The 12,379-nt window shown below is 43.0% G+C and overlaps 1 protein-coding gene and 1 long non-coding RNA gene across 4 annotated transcripts in view; one reads left to right on the top strand and one right to left on the bottom strand.

Moving 5' to 3' along the window:
- The window catches only part of LOC115082206, a 47,007-nt gene extending 43,629 nt beyond the window's left edge, over positions 1 to 3,378 (top strand). Inside the window, exon 4 of the long non-coding RNA XR_003854105.1 lies at positions 236 to 3,378. This is a non-coding gene — a long non-coding RNA (uncharacterized LOC115082206). The remainder of the gene's footprint in view (positions 1 to 235) is intronic.
- The window catches only part of GADL1 (glutamate decarboxylase like 1), a 143,432-nt gene that overhangs the window by 77,104 nt on the left and 53,949 nt on the right, over positions 1 to 12,379 (bottom strand). For all 3 annotated transcript variants that reach the window (XM_029586456.1, XM_029586455.1, XM_029586457.1), the window contains exon 12: positions 2,328 to 2,379. In XM_029586456.1, the coding sequence (XP_029442316.1) occupies positions 2,328 to 2,379 (52 nt within the window). The remainder of the gene's footprint in view (positions 1 to 2,327; positions 2,380 to 12,379) is intronic.

The following is a 12,379-nucleotide window of genomic DNA, read 5'->3' as shown; positions in this document are numbered from 1 at the left end:
CAAACCTAACCCTGCACAAGGCAGCAGGTAGTTTCGTGGGATAATTTTCCAATCGAACTTACAAGTTTGCTTTGAAAAACGGTGCGACTCGGGTGTATAACAGAGTGCAAAGTTTTGCAAGTTGTCACAAAATCACCGGCCAACCTGTATTGAGTTTTTTTCTAATAAAAAGGGATCACTTATATTACATTTTTCTTGTTTAATTAATCTTTATTTCTCTTCTTTTCCTTGCTAGGGGAGGATTCCTCTAATTTTATTGAAGGATCTGAGCAGACACATTCAGGACAGAGCAGCAGGAAAGACTTGCCAGAGACCCCTTGTGCCTGTGCCTTTTTTTGCTCACAGAGTGCAGAATTAAAAAAAAGGTGTGACTATCTCATTCTAGGAAGGCGACACGAGGTTTCTACACGCAGATTCATTTACTCTCCTTCAGGGAAGAGAGCCCTGGCGTGAGCAGCAAAAAGGTCTGGCCATCATGCTCCACTGCTTTCTGAGCAGCACCAAACCGGCTGTAGCTTCTTTTCATTCTCAGCAAAGTAATCTGAGCAGAGAGCGTAACTCATATTTCCACTGCCCTGCAATGCACCTCAAAACATTACTCCTGATTCAGGATTCTACAGCATGGCAGCCATTTCTTTCCGTATCCTTACTACGATTTGTAGTGGTTTTTTTGCTAATATAATTGTTTAAAACATTGTTTATTTACTTAAAAGGTGATTTCACTGTACCCAATATCATTGAGGAATCCGCAGTTTTACTTTTTTCAGAGGGAACTCTGAAATTGGAGTTTTGCTCAGCTATGATGGGTAATGTAGTGGATCCGCACAGAGCTGTGGCTTTATGTCACCTCCTCTCTCTCCAAGGCTGATCATAAAGATGTGGGAAAAATCTTCAAAACTAATTTGTCGAGCAATCCAAAGAACCCTGGAAAAAGTCTGAAGGTTTCTTGGACTGGTTTGAAAAACCTTTCCGAAGCATTTTCTTTTTTTCTCTGGATTCCACTTTGGATTCTGAAAAAAACTTTTAAGTGTGTTTCATTCACTTCATGGACCCACTTCATGTCTTTTGAAAGTCTGAATCAAATATTTCAAAATTGCTTCAGAATTTTCCCCAGATCTGCAGGTTATTACCCAGCAGAATGAAGGAAGTCTTGGAAATACCATCAATCTGAAACCATCTGGTTTGGGTTTGGCCTCCAACTGTTCCCAAGCCCCTAGAGGCAGACATAGAGCCGCTGTGCAGGGCACCATTGAACATATCCAACTCTCTTAAAGTTAACCGGATAAGTTTATCTGGATAGTTTTAGGACAGCCCTATGGGCCGATCAGACTTAGCTGGATAAGTTATCTGCCTAAATCTGAACATCCAAGTTAGCCGGGTAACTTATCCAGCTAAGTCAGCTCCTCCCTGGAATGCCCTCATCCTGACCACCTGCCACTTAGCCGGCTAACTATACTATCCAGATAACTAGTTATTTGCTTACCTGACAGCCATTCTGCGGGGCAGGATATTCAGCTGCTACTACTTAGCCAGAAATGAATTTTAAATGTCAGATAGAATTAAAGAGCTAGGAGGGCGACATTCAGCACTACTTATCCCAAATAAGTCCTACCTTATCTGGCTAAGTAGCACTGAATATCACCTTAGTTCTTTACCTCTAAATGAGATTTACATTTTTTTTTTTAAGTTTTCCAAATTTTGCTATTGTTTAATCTAAAATTTAGGACACTTGCGCCATGCATGTTTCCCACAGTAAAAACAAACAAACCCTAGCACCCATAATTTCATATGCAACACTCAGGCACATGGTATTTTTTTTTTATATTTCTATCTATTTTATCTAACAGAATGTCAATTTACTCAGAATAATAAGAAAAAAGAAATCTATCCCCATCAAAAAAACCAAAACAAAACAAAGGAAATGTTTGAAAGAATAACTTGGCTTGACATAAAATGAACTGGAAATAACAGTTCAAGCTGCCAGCATCTATCATGAAGCCCTTCTCAATCCTGTCCTGGGCACCTCACAGCCAGTCTGGGTTTTTCAGGATATCCATAAATAATATGCATGAGGTACATTCGCAGCAAAGAGTGGGGAAGGGAGGGTCTTCCCCCACCCCTCCTAAGTGGGATTGGCTGAGATGCCAAAAAAGCAGAGAGTGGGCAGAGGCAGATTCCCACTTTGCAGTGCATGAGAGGCATTTTCACTGTATTTCTTTTTCATTTGCACATGGAGAGCTCTGCAAGAATCCCTGCATCTGGCCAAAGAAACATTTCCGGTCGCTATAATCATTTATTATTCTAATATGTACACAATCGCCGCCTACCTCCATCAGCAGCTGGAATCCTTCTCTTTTCTTAATTTCAGCTGCTAGGTACCTGTAACAAAAACCAGTGATTACAAATGTGTTATTAGAAAAACCATCCGGAATTGTACATATTGGTGATCGCAGGCCGTTATTCTGCTAGTGATCCTGACATGAAAATGCTTTCTATTTCCACAAAACAGAAAAAGCCCTGCTCCATGCAAGGAATGTGTCCAGAAGAAAGCTGTAGGGGGCGGTGGGGTGAAGGTTCATGATCAAAGCAATGAAGGATTATGTTACTGGTAATAGATCTTTGCGTATGGAAAGATAGGTGAATATGATTAGCACAAGCTTGAAACTTGTAAGCAGAGGCACCAAGGCCTCATCCTTTGTAACTGACCATTCAGGCATATTTTATAATAAAATCACTTTCTTGCTGCCAAGCCAGAAACATTGGGAGGACAATTTTCAAAGGGATCTCGCTGGCTAGTTCTGCAAGACTGAACACTGTCCCTCATTAAACAGCTAAACAGAACCTTCTAGTTCAGTATGTGGCTCTATTTTAGCCACTCAAAAATTTAGCATTCGTGGGGACAGGTAAGATCACCTGCATACATTTTATTTTCCAAATATATGCGGGTACTTTACTTGCATAGATCTGCACTAACCCTTCTGCTTTTTGCCTCCTCTCCATCCCTGCTCTCCCCCAAGTCATGAACTCCCAATCTACAACACATCATCCATTCCAGGGACGGGGCACTCTTCCCTCCCCACCAAGAAGGTTCTGACTCCCTAGGACACCACTACCCCGAGAATCTCAATGCACAATTCCAGAGGGTCTTTTGTTTTCATTCGCAGGAGGAATGCAATCTATTTCCTCCTATCTCCTCCAAATGAGGGAGAATGGTGGCGTCTAGCAGCGCTTCAGCACGCAGCACACCAGGAAGAGCTGTCCTGCATATTTCAGTGGTGTAGGCAGGAGGGAGACCCTGTCCTTTCTGCTGGAGAAGACAGAATAATCTCGGGATTCATGAATTGAGATTCTGGAGAATTGTTTAGGGTGGTCCTACAGAATCTGGATCTTCTGGAAGGGAAGGGGGGAGGGGGGTACCAGAGAGTATGGTAGTATGGGAGGGATGAGGGACTGGGATCTTCTTGGTGAGGTAGGATTATCTGGAGGGTTTTGATAGATCAGGAGCAGGAGGGCTTGGATACTGTTCTGGAGGTGCTGTTGGACCATCTTTGATAGAGCAGTGCCAGCTTGAGAATGGGTGTTACTTTCAGATAAAGGGTCAAGGGGTGAGAGGGGGCTGTGGGTGGAGATCACAATTTATTTTTCAGACAAACTGAGTACTTGTCTTAGCTGGCTAAGAGGCCTATTTACTAAACTGTGCTAATATGTTAGAATATGGAAAACAGTGTTTACCGAGCATTAAAACACATTGGTGTGGAAATAATGTACAACTTCTACACATTATTTTCAGGCTCACAAATCTAGAGCAACGGAAATGAGCTGTGTTGCCTGCAAATGTATTCAAAGTAGCTCATTACTATGCAAATTGAATAATGTGCCTTATAGTAAAGTTTGCAAGCTGCATTATCCAATGCAAGTTAACCACACCTGAAGAGTATAGTTAACGTTCCCCTGGGAAGCATCTTAACACTAATGCATGTTCTGATGCTCCAGAAGTCAGAATTTAAAGGATCTGTGCAGCACCATAATCCCCATAGTAAGAAATCCCTGAAGGTTTAGTGGGATACCTTGTCCCTGTCCTCCCCGGTCACACCTCCGTCCAATAAAGTTAAAAAAAAAAAAAAGCAAAGGGCCGTTCAGCTCTGTCCCAGTTAAGAAGTCACACCCCCAGATCCCTCCTCAATGCTTATTTGGAATGCTCCGCTCGCTTGCTCCTGCCCTACCAGTGCATTTTTCAAAATGGCACCAGCTGACCCCTGACCAATCCTGAAGAGAAGGAAGTGAATGAATGAACATCTAAATGCCATTACCTGTCAGCTGTATTGGCATTTAAAAAATTCTCCCAGCAGGGTGAAGCATGAGCTTATCCTCCTCCCTCAGGGGTAATGAAAGGCTTTGGGGAGTGGTGCTAGGTAGTGCCCCACTTTTTTTTTAAGAAGGAGAAGGGAGAATCAAGCCATGATGGCAATTTCACTTTTTAAAAAGTGGACAAGGAAGGGGCTCTGTGGTTGCGTAGTTCCTCATACTTTTTGTTAACTTGGGTAAGGTTGGGAGATAAGGCCAATGCTAAACTCTCTTGTGATTTTTTTTTCCCTTGCCCAGTTATATGCTGAATATAGCCAGGTAACTGTTATGTTATCTAGCTAAAATTACCCGGATAACTTTCAACCAGATCTCCACCAGGACCAGAATTCCTCAGCAAGACTCAGCCATGTAGCGCTAGCCAGCCAGAATTGAGTCATCTCTTTTTTATCCACGTAAGATTTAGCCCGTTAATGATTTATGCAGTCAGTGGGGGATTTGGGATTTGATCAGCCAAGTCCCAACCTTAGTTAAACAAATCCTTTTGAATATCAGTAACTAACTTGCAACTCAGAAATACACGAAGTAAAATGATTTCAAGCAGTCGCATGGTTGTTTATAACTGCTAGAAATATAGAGGGATTAGGGAAAGGTTCAAAAGAGGGTGGACCAGGTAAATTAGGTATCCGGGTATATTCCTTAGGCTAAAACTTGCCCTCCCCTCAGCAGCCATAAGAACACAGGCTTTTTGACCTTGTGCATACATTTGCCTGTGGTGAAAAGTGGCAGGCTCAAGGGCAGACAGGGTAGAGATGGCAAAGCAGCTACAAAGCAGCGTTTACTTCTGTGCCCCCGATTCTCGCCGGCCCCGGATTTTCAAAAAGGAAATTCCACGGAAGGTGCAGGCACAAGCACTAGGGAGGAAAGGAATCTGGACCAGCTCACTACAGTGACACCTAGTGGTCAGAATCGGGTTTCGCGCATGCTAGGTTCAAGACAGAGTTGCCATCTGTGACACCAGGCAGAGAGGCTTGTTGCTTTAATGACTGAACTAAAGGAGAAAGGACCGAAACAATGTGGGGAAACACCAGGCAGATGTGAATGAAGGCCCATGGTACTATAATCCACTAAAGGCCCATTCCGAGTGAGCTAGAAGTCTAAAGCAGCAGAAAAAACTAACAGGACAAGAAAAACATTAAAAGAAAATATAAGTGGCAAGCAAGATGAAGTTTGCATTAGGAAACAGGACTGAAAACCACAGAACACACTGGAATAAGTACTGTAAAAACAAGGTTGTGGAATACTACATTTCTGATTTGCAATCATTTTGGAAGCCTGATGCAAAAAAAAAATCAGTAGAATGTAATGCAGCATTATTTTGTGCTTCAAAGTAGAGTCAGGATTAGGGAGGATACTACACAGAGCTCAGAAAATGCTGTACATTATCAGCATAAAGGGTGAATTACTCTGTGGCGATTCAATGCACCCCCTAAACCATAATCACTTTTAGAAACAGAAATGGTTTATTAAAAGATGCAAAAAGCTCTGCAAATGTACTGCGTATTGTGTGAATATATTGCCTTATGTAGTCACGAAAATCTGTTATAAAATAGCAATTTCCATGTGTACCTCTTGGCCTCGTTCCAGAACACCCTTAGACCGCACCTTTTTTTACACAGGTAAATGTGCACACGAAACTGAAAATATGTGCATACTTTTGATGTTTATAAAACAGTATGCACCTGTTACATGCTACTTACATGTGTATATGCTAATTTTTCGTGCATAACCCCTTTGAAAATTTACTCATTAGTGTTTAACTCAGTCCTCAAGGACCACCCAGCCAGTGTGATTTTCAGGATAATCACAATGAATAAGAATAAGATATATTTGCATGCACTACCTCTATTTACGCAAATATCTCCTACATATTCCTTGTGGATATCCTGAACATCAGACCAGCTAGGTAGCCCTCGAGGATCAAGTTGAGCAACATTAGACTAGATAATCCTTTCAACTGAACAAATCTGACAATTTTTATGTTCTTATGACAGCTACTATTCACTTTAATCAGACATCCTTGAAAAATAATTTTGTTCTCTATGATGACTAGAAATTCTCTCAAACATCTATGTACAGTAGAGCATACAGACTTCCCAGCACACCAGGTTATGAAACATTCTTTCCCACATTAGCGTCAGAGGTAAGCTACCTCCATTCCCTGTAAACATTAATCCGCTCAGATATTTATGATATCCCTACTGAATATGCATGAGTTAGATTTGCATACACATGGCTTCAGCTGTATGCAAATCTGTCTCATGAAAATTTATCAGGGATATCTTGAAAACCTGAGCGGATTCTGTCCTTGGGGACTGGAGAATGGCGACTCTGATAATCATTTGGCTCTTTAGCAAGGTTTCCCTAATCTGTTCAAGGGGACGCCACCCCCTCCAGCCAATGGGGTTTTCCGGATGTCCACAATGAATATGCATGAATAAATCTGCTTGCATCGGAGACTGTACATATGCAAATGTATCTTATGCTTCACTCCCTCACCAGTAAGTCAAAAAGTAACATCCTGTGGGCTGGATTTTCAAAGGGTTCTGCACGATGGCCTATTTTCAAAAGGCCTGGCGACTCGCGTAAAGCCCAGGACACTGCTTGACTAAAGGGATGGCGCAATCTGGGCCGGGGGCGGGGTCAGAGGCTCCCAGCACAGGGCTGAAGTAAGTTTTAAAACAAGAAAAAAAAAAAAAGAAAAAGGTTGGGGGGAAAGGGCGGGGGAAAGGCAGCGCGGCTCGGCGCGGGCTTGCACGCACCAACCCCCGATTTTATAACTTGCGCGCGCACCTTTTAAAATCTGCCCCTGTATTTTTTGGACCATCCCTTAGACTCTCGCACCTCAGTGGTTGGGAGAAGTCAGCTCAGCATTATAAAAACCTGGCTGAGCATGTGCAGAGCGTGGTCGTTGATTTCGGTTTTTGTGCGTAAGGAGGAGAGTTTTGGTGGTTCTCAAATTAATGCTCCAGGGGGGATGAGGAGTTTGCCCTGCTTGCCGATGCCCTCACAGACCTAGAAGAGGGACTGTCCAGGAAGAGGAGAAGAGAGTGCTTTTGACCTTTTGGGAAAAAAAAAACCAGTGTTTTCCTGAGCTGTTCCAGCTCAGGCAAAAAAGTCACCCCTGCCTGAAGGGAATAGCATAGACTTCTGCTTTGCCTTGCACTAAGTCTCAACAGGGTTTGTAGTTGCCCAGAAGAGAGTTGAGAGTGAACATGCATTGTGGGGTTTTTTTTTCATTTTTTGTGTGTGTGTGTGTGGGGGGGGGGGGGGGGGGGGGGACCTTTTGCCACCAATTTTCTGCCCAGCAGAAAGAGAGAGGAGTTTTGTATTTTGGAAGTATTTTTGGACTTTGCCACCTAACAATCCAGCATTAAGGAATGCCATCTGAGGGACTGAAATCTGTCCATCCACCAGGAGCCCACTTTTTGGTCAACCAAGAGTGTGGGTCTTCCATGTGGCCCCCCCAGTCTATAGGGAGAATGACACAGAAAGACCATATAGAGGAGCACACACTTTGAACTTGTTCTTTCTGTGCAGAGATTCTGGAATTTTGTTTTGCAGATTGAACAATTTTTATTGCTTACAGTAAAGTTTATTTTTTTAACTCCCACCGTTAGTGTCAAGCCTGTTTGTTCTACAAGGAAGTGCCTTCCGACTGGGACATCTGAACTCTGAGTACTAACTGTCAGCAGTTGCGAGACTCGGAAAGGTCCCCACCCCCATGAGCCTAGGGTCCAGCGGTCTTAACCCCCACTGGAAGAAACCCAGCACCCCAGTGGCCAACTGCTGGGTTTGGACTGTAATAGAGGGAGAAGATGGCAATCTGGGAGAAACAGTGGCCCTGGAGAGGGTTGCATGCCCCTGCATTACAGGAGTCATCCAGAGAGGAGGTTACGCGGCGGTCTGTGGAGTCCCAAGGACAGGTTTATGAAGTCCTGCTCTATAGACGTCAATGACATCATCCTCATAATTATCAAAAATATTCAGTTAAAATGCTGAAATGCTCTTCTTAAAAAAAAAAAAAAAAAAGATGAACTCAACTTCATGTGGTTTAAGAGGCTCCAAGCAAATGAAAATATTTGACCAAACCACTAACTTTTGGATTTTGCATACTTTCTAATTCACACTTTTTACGTAATTGTTCTTTTAAACTGCAAAGAAAATTCATCCCAAACGAGGAAGGAAGCAGTGGGTGTTGCATATACTATAATGAAATAGCTGCAGAGGGTGGCGAGGAAAAGAGAAATGAAATAGTTAACGATAAAAGCGATTGGCAATTTGTCTAAAACCTTTATGCTGTAACTCTGCCAGCTGGTGGAAGATTACTGCCCTCATGTAGTGAGGTCAGCAGACTGGCTCCAGAATTAAGCCAAATCTATATTCAGAACCGTTGGAACATCAGCTCTGCAGCATCAAAGTAATCCCTACTATAACATGTCAGGAAAAAGGCAGCATAGCTGCTTGGGCAGTTAAGAGACTCGACTGAGCTCCCAGTCAAAATGATGTATTAGTTGAGAATAGCCCTCAGAGCCTATACAAAGAGAGTCTTGTGAATTCTTTACTGTATAGAATACACCATCACTCCTAGTTATTTGTCTCATTAAAGGTAATTTTCTACTTAGAGAAACATGCTCCCTTCAGCTAAAAACATTAACCCTGCTTTGTGACAAATAAGACATTGATTCTGATTGGAGTAGGCATCTGTGCTTGCCAGCCCTAGTGATCACTTATACCTATGACCTTAACTCTTTAAACTGATGCTACATTTTACAGCAAAAGTAATGGTGTTTTTATACCCATCTAATAGTACCAAAAAACAACTCATTATTTCCAGAGAGTTTTTAAAAGTATGATGGACGTGATGCTCATAAATTGAGCCACAGCAAACAATAACAGATGACCTGAAGCATGTGCAAAGCTGCAGTTTATGCAAGGGACTCTAATTTATGAATGGCAGCAAAGTCCCAAGAGTCAATTGAGCCCTCAAAGCATACTTGTCTGGTATTAAATAAGGCAACACCAAAAAAACCCCCACAAAAAACTTGTTGCCTGTGGAATGCCACACATTAGTGCTAACAGTATCTCAGTGCTAGTCACTGCATCCTTATTCAGTTATCAAAAATATTAAATTATATAAACTATTATAAAACAAGAAATGTATTTTAGGTGTTAATTCAAGCTCCACATGCAAATGCACTATATGCATTATTCAAGCAGGAGTATCCCCACCACTTTTCACCTACAGAAAAAAATCTTTTCTGAATAAGGGTCTTTCTTGTCATTGTGATAACATTTTACCTTCTACTTTGAGAAAATTAAACTTCAGCTTTCAAACATGCACACTTCTTCCAGTGCTATAATATTTCCTGCTGCGTGCGTGCACTCACTTGCCTGAGCTTCTCATGTATTAAACCAGGAAATTGGACAAACTGAGAAGAAGTTAAAAATAATGAGATCAATTTTAAAATGAGCCGCATGAGCCCATACACAGGCGTATTGGTGTGTAAGCAAGGATACTCTGGAATTTTTAACTGTGCGCACACTTGCAAGCATAGGGGTAGATTTTAAAAAATTGTGCGATCGCGTACTTTTGTTCGCGCACTAGGCGCGTGCAAGGGGGTGCACATTTGTGCAACCTGCATGCACCAAGCCCAGCGCGCGCTGCCTGTTCCCTCCGAGGCCGCTCCGATTTCGGAGCGGCCTCGGAGGGAACTTTCCTTCGCCCTCCCCCCACCTTCCCCTACCTAACCCACCCCCCCAGCCCTATCTAAACCCCCCCCCTTACCTTTGTTGGCAGATTTACACCTGCTAAAAGCAGACGTAAATCCGTGCGCGCGCTGTCACCCGACCCGGGGGCTGGTCCGGAGGCCTCGACCATGCCCACGGGCTGGCACCACGCCCCCGGGCCCACCTCCGAAATGCCGCGGCACGCCCCCGAAATGCCGCATCGTTTCGGGAACGCCCCCGACACACCCCCTCCACGCCCCTTTTCCAAAGCCCCAGGACTTATGCGCGTCCCGGGGCTTTACGCGCGCCGGCGGCCTATGCAAAATAGGAACGCCGGAGCGCGCAGGCCTTTTAAAATCTGCCCCATATGTTTTAAAATGCACCAAACACGTGAAACTATGCTCCTGATTTTAAGAGGTTACTCTAGCACAGCTAGCACGCATCTGTCTTCCATAACACCTTGCTGGTTTTTACGCGAGTATGTCAGCAAATTTTAAAATATGCTTACGTGAGGCACATTCCCAGTTTTGCAATTAGTCTACCAGTTTGTCCAGCTAACAGCAAGGTCTTTCAGACCTCTCTAGTTCTTCATCCTACAAGCCCCCAGTTGACCCTGCCCCCTCACAGACTTGATCCTCATCAGGAGCAGTAGTAAAGTAACGTGGATATCTAGTGTACATATGCTTTGATTTTCGGTTTTAAAATTCAAAGTTATGCACATAAAGCTTGGTCCCACCCCAGAAACCCATGCTCCGCCCATTCCCCACCCCTTTTCTGCCTCCTTATTCCTTATGCGTGCACGAGTACATATGCACATATTTTGTGGCTTTTTAAAATCCATATTGCTTGCCTGCAGCCCACATACACACGTATGTGGCCATTTTTGTGCGAGCAAAGTTTTAAAAATAAATCTGAAATTTCTAATTTTGCAATTGAGAGAAGTAAGGCAATTGTCTGGTTAATCCACTTGAGGTAGGGGGTCATTTTCAATATCATTTATGTGCATAAAACACAGGTTTATGTGTGCAAATAGTTTGTTATAAATTTGCCCAGTTCTGTGCTCATAAAAGTATTGTGTGCACATTTTTGGGCTCTCATGAAATAGGTTTTCTGGGGGGTAGAGTTGGGGAAGAGTTTGAATTAGATACATACTTTTTATTGTAAAAAGGCATGGACATAAATTCACAGGTGTCAGCTGTGACTAGCAAACAACAGAGGGAACTATGTGAGGGTGAGTTTTTGCATGTTATTTTGGATAATTTTCAAAGCAAACTTACACGGATAAGTTTGCTTTCAAAATTGTTGTAACTTATGCTTGCAGCTGCCACATACAATATCTGTGATGTTATAAAATTACCTCCTTGAGAAATGAAAACAATTAGAACCATATTCAGATGATCTATCTAGCTACATTTGGGACTGAGCCAGACAAACTGCAGTTTTTGAAATTTCTGTCATTTTCCCTGGCTCTGATTTATTTGGCTAAATTGTTATCCAAATAAAAATGTAGCCAGATTAGTCAGAAGCATTCCAGGGAGCCTTCTGGGCAGGATAGGCTTAGGCCTGGATTTTCCATTCTTGCAGAGAATGGTGAATCCAGCAGTAACGGGGGGGGGAGGGGCGAAGAGGGGGTGGGCCTGCGAAAGCCGGCAGCGATTGCACCACCGCGGTGTTATCGCTGCCGGCTTTCGCACCCAATAGCACCACCGTGAAAGGTGGTGCTATTGGGTGTGCTACTGGCGACGATAACGGTCCTGGACCTTATCGCCGCCAGCGAAGATAACGCCGTGTCTGTCTCCTCGCCACCCCCGACTCCGCCCCCGGCAAGCTATCACACGCGAAAAGGGAATTTTCGCGTGCGATAGGCTTAGAAAATGACCCCCTTAGTTGGATAATTTGGATATTCAGAGTTTTCCAAGTAAGTCATCCAGATAAGTCTGGTCATGTGGTGAAGCATTGTTAAAGTTATCCGGGTAAACTTTTACAGACAACTTTGATTTATCTGGCTATATCCAGCAATGTAGCTGTGCCACTAAATATCCTAAGTTATTCAGATAACTTTATTCAGACTATCCACAGCAGAATATTAAACCCAATATGTTCAGAAAAGATAATCCTAAACTCATTTTGCACTAACTTATAAAAGGAAAATAGCTAAATGTGGGTCTAAAATATATTAGGCTAGTTCAAAGAAAATGTTTCTCAGACTGATATAGCATGTCACTTCAGGGTCTAGAAATAAAATATATGATATAGTTTCATGTTTTTCTTCTACGTTTTCTTGCTA

The sequence above is a fragment of the Rhinatrema bivittatum genome, unplaced genomic scaffold, assembly GCF_901001135.1.
Source record: "Rhinatrema bivittatum unplaced genomic scaffold, aRhiBiv1.1, whole genome shotgun sequence".
In the NCBI taxonomy this organism is placed as follows: Eukaryota; Metazoa; Chordata; class Amphibia; order Gymnophiona; family Rhinatrematidae; genus Rhinatrema; species Rhinatrema bivittatum.
Note: the sequence above shows the minus strand (reverse complement) of the source record. Positions and strands in the feature narration are given on the sequence as shown.